Below are 20,385 nucleotides of genomic sequence, written 5' to 3' on the forward strand. Positions count from 1 at the left end.
TTTTATAAAATGTAAAACAAAGGTATTTTAGTGCAAACCAGTGTTACAAAACAAACAAATTTACAAATATCAAAAAAATAAACAAAAGTTAAAACAAATTCACAAAATACGAAACACTTTTACAAATATTTTTGTAAAATTTTAAAAAATTAAAAACAAATTTAAATTTTCCAAAACAAACTTACAAAAATCCTAAACACATATACAAATCCTAAAACTAATTTACAACCTGCTGGAACAATAACAATGTGTTAAAAGTAGTTTTATAACTCCAGATCTAATTCATATGTTCATCAAATTTATCAGTAACTTTATGAACAGATAGTGACGATAAGACATCAATGGTAAAGTGAGTGCAGGTCTCACACGGTCACACCTCCCCTTTCCACCGTCATCTGAAAAAGTAAACTTCTCATTTCCTTCATTTATTAACATTTCTCATAAAGTTTTAACTTTTATTAATTTACTTTGGTATTTGTAAAAATGTTTCTCATTTTGTAAATTTGTTTTAACTTTTATTAATTTACTTTGGTATTTGTAAAAATGTTTCCCATTTTGTAAATTTGTTTTGGAAATTGTAAATTTGTTTTAACTTTTGTTAATTTGTTTTGGTATTTGTAAAAGTGTTTTGCATTTTGTAAATTTGTTTCGAGCTTTGTTAATTTGTTTCAAGTTTTGCACTGGTTTGCACCTCCAGGCTACCGTAACTACCTTTGAATTGCAGTGCTATATATGAATATGTAGGTCCAAAAAAATAAAAAATAAGCTTTTTTGACAAAATAGTCTGGAACAGTCGTCATGAAAACCACCTGTTTTGTTTAATTTCATAACTGACACACAAAAATCATCTACAAAAGACCAAATAATAGTAACCAGTTTACCACAAAATGTCTTCTTTTGTCTTCCTCCCCTCACAAAGAAAGCACAATTTTTAAGATGTCACCCACTGCTCCAGTCACATGACTTTACAATGACACCCATGGTTTACATGTCGGATTTATCACACTCTCTCAATCACACACACACAAACACACACTGACCAGCAACATCCCATCTTAGAAAAGAACAGCAGGAGCAATCTTTGGCATCATTCTTGATGGTGCAGGTCAGTCCATCACAACATGGAAGAGAGTGAGGGAAAAGGTCAGGGGAGGTCAGCGAGATTTAAGGAAGAACAGTTGTTATAGGAGGTATTCAAAGGAAGGAAGGAAGGAATCTCTATCACAGTGTTCAGACAGACAGTGATGAGAATTTGAATGACTTTTGTAATTTGACCAGCTGTTTCGACATTTGCTGTAAGCTACTGAGCAACAGCCACACAACCATTTCTACTGGAAGTCAGTTCTTGCCTTTTTGTTCCCAATTCCTCATATTCACACAGAGTATACCAATAAAACCTATTGGAAACATTTCATTAATTATATACAGTAAAAATAAACAACAAAAAATAATCCATAACATGGGCATCATCATGCTTTGGGAAGCGTTACTTTACATTGGTGTCCTCTGATGGGCTGCATATTTGTAGCAGTCTGTGATCGCGTATAAACAGATACTACAAAAGTGTATTGATCCAATAAATCAGAAATTTGACAGTTCTAATTTTTCTCTGTGTAAAGACTCTGAGGCTCATGGTGGGGTTAAGGCAACATAAATGACAGAGTTATAGTCGAAACTTGTGACTACCTGCCGAACACTTGTGGCTCTTTGTCAACCAAAGATGGTCAAACACAATTTAACCCACAGCTGTTGGATTTACTGTCACTCAACAATAAAAAACAGCAGCATCTTGTCAAGGTGGCATGAACTTTCACTTTAAAAAGGTACAGTATGTTAAAATTTAGCCACAGTTATTGATAAAGTTTGATGTTGCAGCTAAATATTCGTCAGCACACACAGTTCCTTTCCTCTGAAGTGTGTTGGAGAACATATGTAGCCTTCAGTAAATCTCTAAATCATGTTTATGTTTGTCTTAAAAACATGGTTGTCCAAAACGGTGACCTGAAAAACAACAATTCATACAATCAGTTGATTGTACACTTATTAAAAATATTAAGAAAAATTTTACTCTATCGCCAATTTCTGCCAAACTGTGTCTCATCACGTTGTCCTTAAGCAAATCACTGCATAAATCAAATTCACTCCACATTCTGTCTGAACACAGTGGAAATTAAAGAGTCTCATGTGACACAAGAACAGCTACAAACATTCATTACTCCAAACACGCACTGATAGTTTGAGTAGAGGTTGAAAGCCAAGCGACAAACTTGCACTTTTGCATTGAGCGTTTTACAGTCCTGCATAGATCATTATCATACTTCATTACAAACTAAGGCGTTGTGTTATATATTAAGTTGGTTTGAGTCAATAAGCAGAGAAAAGTAAATGAAAAATCTTAATTCACAAAAAAGTAAAATAAACAATTCAAGTAGGCTACAATCTCGACACCCCCCACCCCCACACACACACACACACACAAACAAACACACACACACACACAGGTGGCGCCACTATCCAGAAGAGGCCCAAAACTTTTCAATTCAAGTCTTTTTTCCAGAAAAGGTCCAGTGTGATTAAACAGCACCAAGAAACACACTGAGCGAGAGAGGGGCATCAATATACTCGCTCAATATTGTGAAAATGGGAAACACATCTTTGCTCATCCATACAGATTCATCTGGAAAGAAAAATAACAGTTTACCATGTTTTTTTTGTTTTTTTATGTGCATACACACATTCAGATCAACTTCACTGCTTTGCTCTCACTCAAACACACACGCTCACACAAACACACAACATGTTGTCCCTGTGTAAATTACAAATAATTTATCAATATTAATTTAAGCTACTACTTAACAGTCATTTGTGGGAGCAGAGGTGACCAACAAAAGTTCTACAGACACAACAATTCCCACATCTGAGACAAAAGACAGAAAAATAAAATTAATTACTTAAGTCCGTTTTTTTCTTTTTGTACTGCAAGAACAAGAGTCCTGTTATTCCATATAAGCTTAAATACAAATTATATTACGTAGTGTACGACTACTCTCATCTGTACCATCGCCACCAACTCGCTCACACTCATTCCACAGTGGTCAAGGTCGGTCGTATGTAAACATGTTGACAAAATAAAAACAAGCTGAACGAAAACTCAAGGGTTCTCATCATTCACTCCGTCTCTTGTTCTCATACCCGGGTTCATTAGAAAACACAATTAAATGAATTCATCATTATCACTTGTAGCAAATGATGAACTGATTCTCCTTTAGGTCCATTTTAAAAAGGAGGCAGTGGAGCCCCGCCCCCCTTGGCGTCTTCACATCACTCGATCGAAATGAAGACTCCTACTGGTGGGTGTACCGAGGAGGCGGTGATGTCACCCCCACTGGTGTGGGTGGACTGCAGTGTTACTGGTCAGTGGGGTTTCCTCTTCGTGTCTCCACTCTGGCTTTGGTTCACATCTGAGAGAAGAAGACGCAGAGGTTTAACACATTTGACAAGACAATGAGAAACTCTTATATATTTCACAGCAAACTAAGTTAATCATTGGTTACACACACACGTGTGTGTGTGTGCGTATGTGTATATATATATATATATACACACACAAAACCCAGCAGTACAGAAACATCAGAGACCACAGAAGTAAAGTTATGTCTATTACATAGTTTGTCCACCAGAGTGCAGTGAAGAGTTATTTAAAACATCACATTCATACCATCAGCTCTTCCACAATCAGAGTAAAAGGGTTCATACCAAAAATGTTCATTTATTAGGGATGAGAATGAGAAATTCTACGCATTACATGCTTCACTGCGCACAGACTGTAAAAATGTAAGTAAATTAAGTTTAGCTGAGTCATGGTTTTACAAGCTGCTGGTGATAAACTGACAGCAACTGGCCGCTAATTCAGAGCATGAGTTTGCTACGGCAAGAAATAAAAAAGCTACTACAAAAACTACAGGAAAGATGCAAAGCAGATGCAACAGATTCATCAGCACAGAATAAAATTAAAACTTCTTTCTATAGCAGGCAGAATTAGTAAATGTTCAGTTTCAAAAATCACACATCTCTAAGTCATGTGGTAATCCGACTGCTGCTCTCACACCAAAGAGCCATCTGTGCAACTTTGTCAGTGTTTTCTGCAAACTAGTGAAACAAAGCAAATACATCAGTGAATAACTTCAGCAGCTTTAAAACATACATCTGCTGTGGAACCGCTACAGACGACAAGACAGAGACATACCACTAACAGACAAGAAGAAAAGACACCGAGCAAACAACAGAGCAGCTGAGCAGAGGACGACAGGTCGACTTAACACAGACGGTCGGAGGACAAGAGGAGAAGGAGGAGGAATGCAGATTACCTGAGAAAGCAAGCTGCAAGTGAGGAGGTAGGGCAGCCTGCGACCCTGACTGGAGACTCTTATACAGCTCTGAGGAGAGATGGAGGGAAGGATAGACAGATGAGAGGGAGAAGGTGGCAGCAGCAACAACAACAGCAACAACAAGACGCAGTATGGATAAAGAAAATGGCGCAGGGGTGTGGTGGTTAAAATGGATCAAAAGGTTGAGATGACAAACAAACACAATAGATGGAGAGAAAAGTGGGAGACTGTGGTTTATAAAAATAGTGCAGCAGGGTCATGATGGTGTAGAGTGAACGGACTGCTAGTTAATCTCAGTATAAATTATAACGCAGAGACATATTTACAAGGTGGAAAATAAAGCTGAAATTAAAACACAAAGCTACGATCATGAGCATGGATGAACAATTAATGGTTTTATGTAAAACCAAAATCGCAAAAGCTGCAATATGATATGCAGCACATCGGACCCTGGTTTCATACTTTTCTGTATGATGTTTCTATAATGGTACTTATTATTTTTAAATGAAAGAGTTGTTAACAGGTGGCATTGTTCTACCACTTTACCCAAACTGTTCCGCCCTAGTCATGATTCTTATTTTTCATTTTGAGACGACTTTGTCAACAAGTACAGCTCATCTGCCATTAGTTTAAAACGTCCTCATTCATAACTGCTCGGTTTCTTAAAACCCACTTCAGAAAATACAAATGTACTACGTATTCCTGTTTCCAAGAATATCTTTAATGATTATTATGTTCTGTAGATGGTTGCATCTCTAATGATTTGCCCCAACCTCACTCTTTTAGGACTCTCTTGTTTTCTTTTGAGTTTTTTAGTAGTTGTAAGCGACAAACCCTGCTGCAACAGTGTGTGCCGGCTCACCAATTAGGTCGCTCTGTGCTATGGGGTATCCTGAGTTGGAGCTGGGGGCTGAGCCAATGCCAGCGGCTCCTGGGGCTCCTGGAGGGCTGAAATTGAGCAGAGAGGGGAACTGGAAGGGTAGAGAGACTGGCACGAGGCCTCCCAGCATGCCAAAGCCCAGGGGCAGAGTAGAGGGGCTGCCCAAGAGAGGAGAGCCTGCTGTTGAAACCTGCAGGGAAAGCAAACAATATGTATATATGTATGTATGTGTGTATGTATATATATATACTTATATCTATTACCTTCAATCATTCAAAACAGTTAGGACCATAAAGTGTACATAAAAATTGACGTAGTCATATAGCAGTGAGCCACCGGAGAGCAACTCTGCTAGTTGCATAATAAAAACTGAGACTATAGGAAAACAAGCCTACTTCTCTCTGATTTATAATGTAAACTATTTCCTGAGGGGTTCATGGCCTCAATCACTGGTTTCACATCTTCTTTAGTAAAACCTGAAGTCAGTTTTGGAAATGATGTTCCCATTTGGAGGAAATTAGACAATAATGCACAGCACATATAAGTGGACACCAGTGTGATTGATGGTGCATGTTTGCAGGTGATTTTCTGAATGCAACAACCGTCACTGTGCCAGTCAAAATACAAACTTATGGCTTTACAACAAGAGTTTATTTTGCAAGATAAAGACTACATACAGTTATATATAGAGAGTTTTTACCTTATTCGAGTGAAAACTAACCTGTGAGAGGTGTGATGTTGTGGAGGAGGTGGCCAAAGTGCCTGACGCCGCCCAGCCGTTCCCTGGCTTTAAGCTTGGGTTGGCTCCGCCCACCACCCTCTGCCTCTGCCCATGAGCAGCTAAAACCGAAGGTGAAGAAGACAGGGTAGTTTTGTCTGGGTGACTGCAGACAGCCGACCCCACTCCTTTGTTGTTGTTGGAGATGTTGATGCTACTGTTGTTGGTGGAGGACTGAGGCTTTTGGCCTCCAGCAAAGCTCATACTGCCCTGTGTCTGCTTTAAATGCCCGCTCCCTGACACACTGAAGGGCGGCCTGAAGGTTTTGGGGGTTTTAAGGGAGTACTGGTGTTGGTGTTGTTGCTGTTGCTGACTGGGGATCATCTGGTGGGACAGTGGGTGTGAAGGTGAGGATGATGGGGAGGGGGAAGAGGAGGAAGAGGGAGGCGGAGTGGGTGCAGGAGGCCGAGGGGTGAGCTTGATGATGGGAGAGGAGTTGCTGCTATGGGAGGACTTGGTGAGTGTGGCCTGCATGGGTGTGATGAAGTTGGGCTGGTGATGATGGTGTGTGTGGGATTTGCCTTGAGAGGAGTGGGACGTGTGGGAGGTGGATGAGGACGACGCTGGGGAGGGGGAGCAGAAGGACTGCAGACTTGGGTGGGAGGTCGAGTTGGAGCGGGACTGGGATGACGGGGAGGATGAAGGTGTGATGCTGCTGCTCACAGCACTGCCATTGCTGCTGATGCCACTGGCTTTGGCACCGCTCTTAGCCAGTCCTTGAAGAGCTCCCATACTTCCCAGTATCCCTGCAGGAGTGACAAAGCTCTTCTGATGGGGAGGCAGCAGAGGAGAAGCCGTGGGTGGAGGCCGTTGCTTCGGAGGTGACGGGGAGGGGTGCGGATGCATTTTACTACTCCCACCCATCATGGAGCTTGACCTGTGATTCACTGATGCCAAGGTAACATGTCTCTGGTTCTGGGTTTGGCTCACAATGGCAGATCCTTTGATCGTGCCATAGGAGCTATCTGCAGTTCTAGAGGTAGCTCCTGCCTGCATACGAGCCAATGAGGAAACAGCCGAGGACGAGGAGGTAGCAGAGGAGGTTGGTAGCATTGCTATCGTCGTTGGCAAATTTGGAGCAGCAGATGGAGCTGTCAGAGGAGCAGTTTCCACTTTTGACAGGGAATGATGTGGCATTGTGGACGTGACCAAGACAGATAGCGGAGGCGCTGAGGGGTAGTGAGGGGTGACAGGAGGAGGAGAGGAGGTGGGGATTTGGAGTGGTGGAGGCGACAAGGGGCTGTCTGAGGGCCCAAGGCCTTTTGTCGCATTGCTGAGGAGAGCTAGAGCGTGGGAAATGGAGTCCAGAGACGGTGCGGTCAGATCCTCATCCAGAGAGTCCGACAGACAGATAGGCTCTGAGGGTGAAGAGGAAGAAGGCTGGCGGTTGGAGGTAACAGTGGATGTGGTTGTGGGCAAAGATGGAGTGGAGGTCATGGTGAGAGGTGGTTTGTGGATCCAAAGACCGTCCTGAAGTTCAGAAGATATTGAAGGATTGTCAGAAGAACAAATCTTAACAGTTCATTCTCAGATTATCCAATTAGTAGAGAGAAAAGGGCTTGTAAGTTCCCTGTTTATCATAATGCAGCTAAAAACAGCAGGTCATTCTGTTTATTTTCAGTACAATGTCATTCCCACAGCATTAACACTAGTAAACATATCACCAACATATCAACCTTTTCCCCAGAACATACTGCAAAGTTACCATGAATGAATGTTCAAAGTTTTTCAGTCTGCATTTCAAAAGTACAAAAGAGTTTTGTCTAGTATTATATCATTTATAGGAACAGCAAAGATGAAACAGATGGAATTATTTGGAGAATGAAAACATTATTTCTGTTAAGAGAAACATGAAGCAGCAGAATGGTGAGAATAAAATAAGTCACACAATACGACACTAATGCTAGATGTTCAGGTCACAGAACATCATCTATGAGAAATTATCCTTAACAAGTGTAATGGGGAAAAAAGCTGGGGAATTTTTTAAATAATGTACAATTCAATGTTGCATTGTTACTCACCTTGGCTTTGGCCTTGGGCCCAGGCACCATTCTCCTCTTGACTCTGAGGGAAAACATACCAGTTAATATTACTAATGTTAATTATTATTTTGGATTCAATCGTCTCAAAGAACCTGAGTATTAGGAAACACACGCCATTTAAGAAAAACGAAATACTTACAGGTTTCCAGTGAGGTGACTGTGAACGGCGAGACTCTCCTTAAATAAAATCCTGAGTAAAAGAACAAAGTGATTAGAAACAAAAAGATTACAGCCATCGTGTGTATATTGACCTGCTGATTAGATACTGACTGACCCACAACAATGTCCACAGTATGAAACTTAGGAGATGAAAATGTGACGCATAACTAATGTCAAAATGTCAAAACATAACAGGTCATTTTATTATTCCGAGTACAGACAAGGGAATTAAATTCACCAAGAAGACCACAAGTCAGTAATGAGGAATCTCTTCAGGGAGCAACAACTGCTGTGAGAACGTATGTTGCAATTGGTCTTAACAATAACTGCTCATTTATGTTCTGTTTCTCTGTATTACTTTGCAAGGTTGCATGTACTGAATAGCGTTTGTACCATTTTGGCAATCTTTTACTTCTTTCCTGTCTTTTTGGTATGATTTTACTTGAGCACAATGCTTTTGTTAGTTTTTCTAGTCATTTCAATGCCTATACACGTGTTTCTTAACCTTTAATTTCATCTTTCCAATGGAATGCACATGAGAATAAACAAGCTGATACATACTGGTCAATATGTACTACATATGTAAATACAGACAATTTATCCACATTAAAATTTCTGAGAGCAAATTCAAAATGAATGGTTTTGTCAGTGTTGTATCACAGCAAGATTATCTTGTGTAACATCCCATTACTGTTAGAGCCACTGTCATAGCAAGGTTAGCCTTTAAAAACCATCATTTTGTTAAAACTCATTAATAAACTGAAGTTAATCTTTTACACACAAACTGATAATTATATGACTTGTAGGCTTCGCTCTCTAAGAGCGGTGACACGGACATAACCAATAGTGAAACATTTACACTTGAATCTGGGGTTTCAAGATATAACCAACACCATGTGTCTTTGTGTTGTACCGCTGTGGCAGTAATACATGTTGACTCGCGTGCCCGCACATACAGACCTGGTCTGCATCCAGCCCTTAGGCCACAGTGGTTTGACCTCATTCTCTAAGAAGGCCTTGAGGTAGTCCTCAACAGACAGAGAGCCCTGGTTCTCCATGTCATAGCAGCTCAGCTTTACTCGCACCAAGCTGCACAGCAGGCTCCTGCACAAACATAAATGTCCAATTAAGCACAAATCATTCAATATTACAATCTAAATAAATTAGCCTGCGGGTGATAGAGGGTATGTATTTTGTAGAGAGTCAGGGATTTTAATAAATGTGTTAAAGAATGAGTTTTTATTATTCTTCTCCCTCCCAACATTTTTAAAAGGAAAAGGAAGCAGTAGCTTTCTTTACTACATTAAAACACCAGCGAGAGAGCATCAGGAACGAAATAAGATAGTGTTTAAAAAAATCATTTCAGGTGAAATATGGACACACTGCAGCAAACACCAGCTATTCCGGGAGGGTAGTGTTGGATGATCACCTGAGCTTGTCATCCCAGACAAACTTCTTCCGTGGGCCCATCACTCTTTTTCCAGGTTTCTCCTCATCCTCCTCCTCTGAGCCATTCTTATCTCCTTCCTCTGAGTGCTGCCTACAAAACACACGCACGCACAGTCAGTAAGATACTGAATAATTACTACACGTGTGTGTGTGCGTGTCTAATAAGAAAAAGATGAAAAAAAAATGTCACCTACAATTTAAATGTATATTTTAGTGAAAAGTGAGCCATGCCACTATTCTGTAAACAACATACTTAAGATGCTGGTGAGAAAAGTAAAACGCAGGAGCAGAACATGAGAATGAATGAAAAAGGTTTAAGTACAAGTTAGTAGTTTGTTATTCAACAGTATTCTGACTTACTTGGCAACCTTGGCCATGCAGTCCATGTTATACCGTGCTATCTGCTCTGGCATTATGCTGCACACGGCCAGCTTCAGCTTCAACAGTGGCGTCCGTACTCTGTCATCCTGAGGGAGGCAGTGGGGGTGGGGGGGGTGGGGTTGTTAGTGAGAGCAACAAATAAGATAAAACAGAAAGTAAACTTAAAACTTAGGTGCGATGAAGAGTCAAAGAGAGAGTATGGGGGAAGTGATCTGAAAGGACGTTTATAAACCGGCTATCAGGGGCAGTCCTGGTCTCATTTTGTCTACCCACACTGATTTTCCTGCAAATTAAAAACTGAGGCTGTGAAGGTGACTGGAGGTTACATAAGAGAGGTCAAATTTGGGGTTTAGACAGCAGTGGATGAGCAAAGCAACTTAAATGCATAGGTATGTATGCGAATCAGGAAACAGATAAAGCAGAAAACTCTGTGGTCACACATGAGAATTCATTTGTTGCCAAAAGTCCATAAAAATCACTACTACTAACATTCAATAAAAATGAAAAGCCCAATATCTAATACAGAAGGAAAACAATCAACATACACAATGGTAACTGTAATAACACATTAATCCATTTGAAGACTCTTGAGGCTTAGGTTTTTCCTGAATCCGTCTTTCAGTGACCACATAGTAATCGATAATGAGCAGAAGGAAATCTATTTCCGACTCACACTCTTAATCAACTTAACAGGAGGGGAATTTCTCACTTGCTCCACAGCCGCAACTCACCTGGATGTTGAGACTAAGCTTCTTCAATCGTTTGAGGAGGGCTTCTTTGTTGCACGGCACAAAAGCCTCCATGTGCGAGTAGATCTCTGAACGTGCCTCAGGAGGCTGCTCCTGGACCTGCAGCTCAATACTGAGAGGAGGAAGAGGAGGGAGAAGGAGTCAGCATCATGGGATACCACCAGTGATAGACAAATGCAGGCCAGGGAGCAGCGAGCGAATGAAAGGAGGAATGGAAGACTGAAGGACAGTGACAGAGCAGCCAGAGGAAGATGATCATAACACAACAGAAGCATTTCATTAACACAGACAATGACTCATTTTATGACAACAATAGAGGCGACGCAGGAGAGACTGAAAAGTGAAGAGGTGAGTGAGATAGGATTTTAGCTGACGGTGGTTGAAAAGCTGTCCTACTCACTCCAAGAGAATGTTATTCATGTCCAGGGTGAAAAATTTCTTCCTGCCCTCCTGATCAAACTGCCGCGAGGCCTGTGGGAGAAGAGGCTGAGTCAGCAAACAGCGACGTTTCACATAGTATATATATACACACACATATCTGTGATGCTGAGCCCTGAGGACTTTACCGACAGGCACTAATTCTTCATCTATATCTGGCCTGATACCGACCTCATGTATCTCACTCGTATTTTAACTACACACCCCAAAGGTTGCCTTGACACTAGAGCTCTCTGGCTCAGTTAATATGTACATCATCACTCTTTGCTTTTGAGAAGATTCTCCATCAACTTAGCCCCAAAATGGCAGTCAAATCAGCCGGACAGAGAACAAGTGAACATATTCAACGGCGAACTTAAAATCTCAGTGATTTTGCAACATATTCAATAATTAAACTGCTGTTAAATTCCCCTGCCTATTACAGGACGCGTCTATTATCTCCTGATTTGTACAAGCAAAAACAAGGTTGTGGAAAATAGAGGGCTACAAACATCCATTCCGTTTTCCTGATTTATCTGAAAGAGTAAAAGGAACTGCAGCAACATTCGCTGCTGTGCTTTTTTCTACAACACGTTATGACAGTCCATCAATAACGGGAAGAAGATAGTCACTTTGTGCTTGCCGCTACTATCCACTCTCTTGCGATATTAGAGTTCAAAACATTTTGTTTGAGCCTTTCCATCATCACATGAGGTTCAATATCCAGATATAAAAAGCAACAATAGACCAAATAAACTAAACTACAGGTCAAGTGATACTCCCTTTTTTTTTTTTTTTTTCACAAAAGCTTTATCTACTAAGATTTCACCATATATTGGCATTAGAAGTAACAGAAAAAATCCACCATATCCCTCCTCCTGATCCTTTTCTTCTTCACCTCTGTATCACCAACACACGTCACGTCACACTGATGCTCTTTACATTTTTACCAACATCCAAAAAAAGATTTCTCTGCTTCAGGTTGATTCTGTGGCTCTGAGGTAAAAAACCAACATGAAAATGAGAACTTGATGCCGACATGATGCAGTTACATAAAAACCCTCAGGCTTCAGCTTGGAGCCAGTAAGAGACAATTCCCGGGGGACTGAACAATAACAATAACTGTTACCACTTCCTCCGCTGACTGGCATTTGTCTTTAAATTCAGTTAAGAGGCTTCACTGGTAATTGCAGCCTCCCACAGAAAGCCTACGCTTGACTTACCGCCCGCAGGTCCTCGATGCGTTTTATAAGAGGAGCAGGTAGTCCAGCAGGCAGCGGAGGAGGAGAAAAAAGCCCACTGGAAGACCCTAGGCCTCGCCCTTGAACACCTCCTCCTCCTACAGCTGCTGCGGCTGCGACTGCTGCTTTACTGCCCGGAACACCAACTCCCAGAATGCCATTCTCTCTGGCAGTCACAATGGCATGCTGTTGGTCAGTGTCAGACAAGCTAAAGTCCAAGTCTCCTAGGAGATCCTGCAGTTCCTTCTCATTGGCCGAGCCCAGCAGTGACATCACAGCAGGGTCCGATGTGAGATCTGCCAGTGAGAGGTCATTGCTAGCTGCATTGCCCTGCGGTTGGGTGGAGTTAGAGGCCAACAGGTGGTTTGTACAGTTGGCAGAGTGTGGCTTGTTAGCCGAGCCTCCTGCCAGGGCAGGGTGTGCGATGTTGGGGTTTCTCTTCTTCATTTCCTCTTTCTCTCGGGTGAAGCGCCGGAGCATGGCAGCCAGGTACAGCGAGTCCTTCATTAGCTTCTTCCTCTTCTTCTTCTCCGGCCGATGGAGGTTGAGAGATGTCACTCTGATGGGAATAAAACAGATCAATGTCTGTTTTGTTTTTTTTTAGCAAAATGTGACAAATGTTTTGACGTCAGACTGAAATGGCATTTGACTTGAGCTGGGCTTTGTCTTACTATTCAAGATGTGAGCTTTATACTATAGCATGAAAACCACATTTATTAATGTCTTCTGAATCATGATTCTGCAGGCAGTTATTCTGGGATCTAAAATCAGGTTACTCCACTGCTCCTGTTTATAAACCCTGACATATCAGCTGACCTTTAATATAAATATGTATACATGTGTAATAATATCTCATAGTAGTGTCATAACAGCACAATGGCAATGGCAGCAGCTATTTTTGGAATTTGTTTTCATAATGGTGGCACGTTGGAGTACTCGGCCTATTTGAGCGTGGATAATGGCCTCCTTTCTAGAGGGTGGCTCTGGCTTGTCACAGCAGAAAAGAGCAAGTCACAGTCAGCATCTCTGCCTCATGATAGATGTATGAGTGGGTTCGCACAAAAGCAGAGGAGTATAATGTCACACAGGGTGGTGGATTATTAGCAGAATAAAGAGTGGACAAATGCATCATCATAAAGTCACAGTGGCCTCCAAATCCATGTAGGCCCAAAAGGTCAACTTTTCAAGTGACCTTTTTTTATGTTGCTTCACTTAATGGTGAATTCACTTTCATAGAGATGCATGGGAAAAGACTAACATTAACATTAACTACATTTTTTTAAATTAATATAAAGCCCACATTACCCTTGACCAACTGGCACAAGACAACCACAAACACAAACACAAAAGCAAGTGATAAATATTAGAGACACGCTTCTTTCTCACCCTTGTTTAGGTACTCTGTTCTTTTTCAGGTTCTTCTCTTCCAGATTGTTCACTTCTTTCTTTTTCCTCTTTTTTATTATGTGCTCCCTGTCGTCATTCGGCTTCTGAAACAAAAGTACAAACACTCTTCAAATCTAATAAGCTGATGACAAAAGCGCAAAATGGCAAACTTGTCTTTGTTTTTTTGTCTGAGAAGGCCATGGTGTGTGTCTGTGTGTGCACTAGTGTGCCCTGCAGAGATTCCTTCTCATGTGGTGATAATGTCCACATCAAATATCACTTAAACCAGTGAAATGCACATTCTTATTATGAGGACAATCACATTTCTCAGCAGGACTAAAGGCATCATATTAGTGGGTTTGGCTATTGAATCTAAACCTCTCAGTTATCGTGATTACAAAAATCCCATAACATGTATAACTCCTGTCCTGTGATACATTATTTTCCTGGACAGGGATGTTTGAAGCTAAATGCTACAGCCAGCAATAACAACCCCCTACACATATGCTCCTTGTGTGCCTAAAAACATACAGGACTTAGAAATACTATAAATTAAGGCTGCATAATATTAGGAAAACATGTGATACGCCATCATTTTTACACTTGGGATAAATAAAACACTTAAATATAGGTGTTACCGTCTTGCTGCTTTGGGTAACATAGATCCCAGATGGTGAGTAGCATCTTGGTGCCCCCTAAAAATATTTATTTACATCAGCGGTAAGATCTTGGCTCAAAAAGAAGTGATCCACACATATTGCAGCTCAAGCAGACAATATGCATATATTTTGCTGATAACATGGCGACAATTAATTTTCTATGTACGCTACAGCCCTAATATGAATCGTGGGAAAACAGGTATACTTTTACATGATTGGAATCGATAATCATTTAAATTGTGTATGCAACATTTATACGATTACTATTTTGAAAGACAGTTAATGATGAGTTTAATGTCAATGATCACTTGTCAGTTTTTAACAGTTGTGTGGCAGTCGAGGCAGCAGCACTTGGTGCAGATTCATTGTATTATGTGTGGATTTTTTTTGTCCAACCTATTTATATCAGTGATGGACAGTTAAATAAAGTACGACTGAATTGGGTGAAACATGGGAATGTGTCATCCCTCATTTCTAAACCATCATATGATTTCACAAAACCTCGCAAATAAAAACAAGAAAGTCTCACCTTGTCGTCCTCTCCCTCTGAGTCAGAGGTCGCTCTGAACTGAAGTGTGCCGGTGTTGATGTAAAACCCCCCCAGCTTTGTGGTCAGAGAGGCAGGCACCAGCTCATCATACTGAGAAAAATAACAGAGGACAGTTAGTGGTGTAAGATCACTGGAAACTAAGGAACAATAAATCCTGAAATGTGGATATTATCTCCAGATTTCAAAGCATGTTGGGTAACTGATCGCGTTTTGCGTTGACAAAGAAGTCTGCATATCTCTGTTGGTCAGCAGAATTGGATGACTTGTGTGCCAAAATAAATAAAAACCCTGAAAAGAATTACAGTCTCTCAGGCCAGAGATGAAAATGTTTTTCCATCATGGAGCATATCTAAACAGACGAGAGGGTCAAACAGGCGCTGCTGATGTAATAGTGCAGAGAACAGCTATCAAAACAAAACAACAAATATTGTATAAAGACACAAATCTAGCTATTACAGCCCAGCAGAGAGTGATACCCTCTGAATACTGAGCGATAAGCAGTTTAAATCAAAAACAACAACATTTCCCTGTGTGGACACAAGGACCAGGTATGTAATCATGAGTCATGAGGATGGTGTTAGACTGTAGATATGGGTTGTTTGCCATAAGGGACACATGGATCTCTTTAGCAATGCATCTGATTGGACTGAATCGAAGCAGCAAGTCAAGAAATAAATATTTCACAAGAGAAGAGTAAGATCAACCACGACACAATGAGACGAAAACTGTTCAGGAATGTGATGAGGAATGCAAATTACTAAGCAGGTAATAAAGGGAGAGAAAAATAAGTGAGTGTTATTATAAAGACCTAAGGGAGACCAAACCACAGAGACTTCTTGGAAAAATATAGACCCAAAAAAAAGCCTAAATCCGCCCATAATTGATAAAGGGAAGGATACTTACAGCTTCTGAGTTGTCAATAAATGGGTCTGTCTCGTCGTAACCAAAGCCTATATCTATCAAATCTTGCATTCTGTCCTTCCTCTTCTTCACTGTATTACCCTGATTAATAATAAAAAAAAAACAAATATTACGTTTTAATTTTGAGCTATGTGGAAAATTCCTCACATTTTGTATCATGTCAAACTTAAAACTAGCACTTTACAGAGCACAAAAACAAATGCATGTTAGACTGGGAAGTCTGACAGGCCAACATGCTGGTTGATGTTGAGATACTGTTACATGTATGGTCGTCAAAATGATAGGTGTTAATAACACGGACCAAAACAAGTTGATAAAACACAGACTAGAAATAATGTTCACCCGTGTCGGTAATTATTGGCTTGCTGCAGATATTTAAGTACTGGGATACCAAAGTTATTTAAGTTAATTTAAAATGAACATATATTTGAATTTGTCCCCAATGAAAAGTATTTTGTATTGTAGATCATATAGAACCGATATGGTGGGATCAGTCCGTGTTTAAATTTTAACATGGATTAAAACAATAAGTACCATTTATAAAAAAAATAACTTACATATTTATTTTCAAACTTTTTGGCCAGTGCCTCAATCTGGAGTCGCTCTTTCTCGTCATCGTTGAAGGGGTCGTTGGGATTGTGCGCTGAAGTCAGGCTTGGAGGTTTACTCTTTGCCTGGAAAAAAACCCCAATGAAAATAATATTTAAGAGCATGAACAGGGATTATAGATCTCAATCTGTTTTGTTGCCAAGAAAGTATTAACACACAAGGAATTTGCTTCGGTGATTTGATGCAAACAAATGTAAAAAGTAATAGAAACAAAAATTTAAACTGTCAGCAAAAAGAGACGATACAATATAAAATTACAGCTGAAATTCATAGAAAATCATGTAGAAATAGAAACCTTTTTGGCAATACATAACAAATTATATAAAATAGCTCAACTAAAATAAACATCTAGTGAAATCACTTATGACCAGTCGCTTTGCACCTGCACTGAAATGCAGTTTAAATAAAAAAAATATGTATCGAAAAGAGAACCAAAGACTGATAGTCCAATATTGTTATTGTGATTGTGATTATTATAGTGAAAAATAAAATAACCAAATCCATGAACCACTGTTTACATGCCAAACATGGTGCTGACATGACCATTTGCTAATTTAATCAAAATAGATTTTGAATGATTCTATGGTTTGTTTTTAAATTACATGTGCAAGCATAAAAATGACATGAAATCAAAATCGTCCAAACGATTTGAAGTAAGTTGTCAGTGACAATTCACATTTCCAAGTGGGAAAAAAAGTTTTTTCAAATCAATATATATAATAATTATTATTCTTTATTATTTTTTGCAAGGTTTGAAAACGTATTTTAAAATGCCAACTAATAATAATAATCAGCACTGACAAATGTGATGGTAGTGCTGATTATGTATAAAAAAATGGCCAACTGATATATTCTGACAAAATCATATAAATGTATTATTATTTACTGTTATTATTATTATCGTAACATGATCGTCGTGCCAAACAAAATGCTGGCACGACCATTTAGTAGTACAATTAAATGAATTAATAATTCTGTGATTCGCAAACTTTTGTCCCTTCAAAATGTCAACTCATGTAATGACAACATTCCATTCGAAAGTGCGCAGGATCCACAGACGAGGCGAGCCTCTCTCTCTCTCTCTCTCTCTCTCAGCTCTGACATTTGCCTTGTTCCCATGCTACATCCTGGTACTTCCATCAGCACTGCTCTCTCCCTCTCATCTATCTATCACCCGCAACCACAGGGCCAAACTGCATGTGGCATTCCCACTGCTGAAATGGCTGAGTGACTGTGACTGTTGCTGGGCAAGTCGAGAGTGAACAGGACACACAGGTAGCAGCGGCAGCAGCCACATGTGCGAGCAGAGACGGGGAGAGTTCCTCTGTTTATGGGCTCAGCTGAAGTTGGAGAGAGCTCACACGCACGCACACACACACACACTGGCCGGACAAGCGGCCAAAAACACCAAGTGCTTGCTGCCTTTTGTGTGGACTCCCACTAATGGTCAGTTTCGAGCACGCTAGTCCACGGAAGGACAAGGTGCACCCCTCCTCCTCCTCCCTTTATTTAGCAATGACAAGTCCACACAGACACTTGAAGAGCAATAAAATAAGTGCAGCCTCAGTTGGCCTGCTACTCTTAGTTAAACTGACAGTGAGATACTACCTGCAGGCTCTGGATGAGTTCGCCGTAGTTAAACTCGGCGGAGGCGCGATCGTCAGGCTCGGACAGAGGCAGGTTGAGCCGCATCGTCGCCCTCTTCTCGGTTACTGCCCTGTCCCCGTCGTCGGTTTTGCCGAGACGACCGTTACTGGCAGCACCACCTCCTGCCCCGGTCGCTGCCTCGACCTCCCCGGCTCTACCGAAGCTGAAGTCGGCCTCATCCTCTAGCCGGCGTTTCCTGGACTCCGCGGCTGCTCCGGCTGCGAAGGCCGACAGGGTGACAAATTGCACTTTTCTCGGTTCGGCCATTTGGATGAGCTGCCGTGCCTGAACCTCGCTCCGGACACACAGCGACAGCGAGGAGAGCTACTTCGCGAAACTACTCCAAATTGGTGGATTGAAGAAGGTTTCGCGACGCTCCGACGGCTGTTCGGTGCCTAGACGGAAGTCATGGGCTCCTCCGCACCATACGAGATGAAATCCAGAGGACGCAGCGGTCGAGGAAAAGTTGTTTTTACGGCAGATAGATGCATCCTCAATCTACTATGGGACCGAGACATTCACAGGAGCCATCTTGGGTTTCGGGAGTAAATAAAATATCAGAAGAGAGGGGTCGCTGCGCCTGCGCATACGCACGAGACGGACGGAACCATCGTGACATAAGGGGAGGGGGGTTGTCATCACGACCAGTCACCACCGCGTGCCCCGAACTTAAACCAGCAATAATGAGAACAACACTTTTAGTGCTGTAATGACCTTTATAAAGTGCACACAAACACTCACACGCACACTCAGGTTTCTTCTTAGGACACTGCACTGACTTCCATCCACCCCAGTTTGGCTGGGTATATTGAAATCAATCAATCAATTCTTCTGAACAACCTAAACAAAATGTTATCCCTCCCCTTAATCAACCCATAACCAGTTAATACCTGACTCTAATCTTAACCTAACCCCAATCCCTAAATTTAACCAGCGCTGCCAAATTAGGACCAGGTTTTGCTCTCCATTAGGTCTAGTGGTCCTGATAAGAGAGTTTATACCAGTGATATTTATGTCCAGGATTGGTAGTTTATTAGCACAAATTAATTTCACCAATAAATCGAATATACTATGTATAATATGTACATATGAATATACAAGCTGGTTAATAATAATATAAGACTTAAGGGGTGGATAACACATCTTAAGGGGCCCTATAAAAACATCACATTATCACTGTCGTTGCAAAGATATTGGGATAGTTACATAAAGGGTCGGGCTTCAGGGCCCCTAGAGGCCATGGGCCCCTGGACCTGGTCCTGGTTGGGCCCATTCAGTAATCAATCCATGTTTACAAGTACTATCCATTAGTATGCTTGCATGTGAGTGGGATCTACAGTTATTATTGTTCCTTTGTTTGGTCTTTGTAAACAAAAACAATGTAACATTATTTGTGTGCCGCGTCCTTCCTCTGAAAACGGGCTCTGTCTAGCATTTGTTTGCAGGCAGTGCAGGGGCCACAGGTTTTTCACCTGTCAGACTGTGAAACCACACTTTTTTATAGCAGAATAATTCAATTCTGAAAGTTGACTTGTCTGTCTCACTCCTGTCCAATGTTGTCCCTGTCTGTCTTGACATCATACAAAACATTTTTATTGATGTTTTTTGAAGCTCTTAATGGTTTGGCACCAACTGATCTCTCTGAACTCCTTCACTGTCACACCCCATCCCAAGCTCTGAAGTCTAATAATAGGTTGCTTTTAGATGTGCCCAAAACCTGACTAAAATCCTGGGGCAACTGAGCTTTTTCTGTAGCTACCCCCTTACTATGGAACAATTTACCCATTGAAATTAAAGCTGCTCCATTGAACATTTTGAATCACTTTTAAAGACCCACCTGTTCTCCTTGGCCTTCACTTCAGGATGAGAAAAGTCGACCCGGACACTTCTGTCTATATTTTACTGTTTTAATTTGAGTTTTTTTTCTTGTTTATACCTTGTTGTTATTCTTTTTACTTTGTAGAACACTTTGGTCAACCCCTGTTGTTTTTTAATGTGCTCTAGAAATGGAGTTGACTTCCTGTGTGCAGCATAATATATTCATCATAATATTAATCATCATTTGACATTGGATTGAATCTAATCTGCATTTGTTCATATTTAAATGTTACACACTGGATGAGATTTCA

The 20,385-nt window shown here is 40.9% G+C and overlaps 1 protein-coding gene across 4 annotated transcripts; it reads right to left on the bottom strand.

Annotated features, from left to right (window-relative positions):
- Positions 1 to 2,703: 2,703 nt before the first annotated feature.
- ubn2a (ubinuclein 2a) lies at positions 2,704 to 18,793 on the bottom strand. 4 transcript variants are annotated; one of them, XM_044028379.1, is made up of 18 exons: positions 18,218 to 18,793; positions 16,558 to 16,674; positions 15,983 to 16,081; positions 15,059 to 15,169; positions 14,509 to 14,565; positions 13,871 to 13,974; positions 12,467 to 13,043; positions 11,227 to 11,297; positions 10,809 to 10,938; positions 10,057 to 10,163; positions 9,677 to 9,787; positions 9,208 to 9,351; positions 8,228 to 8,278; positions 8,068 to 8,110; positions 5,990 to 7,516; positions 5,251 to 5,458; positions 4,368 to 4,436; positions 2,704 to 3,461 (listed from the first exon to the last, which is right to left on the bottom strand). In XM_044028379.1, the coding sequence occupies exons 1-18, from the start codon at positions 18,521 to 18,523 to the stop codon at positions 3,415 to 3,417; spliced, it is 3,879 nt and encodes a 1,292-aa protein (XP_043884314.1). In that variant the 5' UTR covers positions 18,524 to 18,793; the 3' UTR covers positions 2,704 to 3,414. The 4 variants fall into 4 exon arrangements, with proteins under 4 accessions (XP_043884314.1, XP_043884317.1, XP_043884315.1 ...); XM_044028382.1 differs by lacking the exon at positions 15,983 to 16,081; XM_044028380.1 differs by lacking the exon at positions 14,509 to 14,565.
- Positions 18,794 to 20,385: the final 1,592 nt, after the last annotated feature.

This window comes from Solea senegalensis, linkage group LG6 (assembly GCF_019176455.1).
Source record: "Solea senegalensis isolate Sse05_10M linkage group LG6, IFAPA_SoseM_1, whole genome shotgun sequence".
NCBI classification, from domain to species: Eukaryota; Metazoa; Chordata; class Actinopteri; order Pleuronectiformes; family Soleidae; genus Solea; species Solea senegalensis.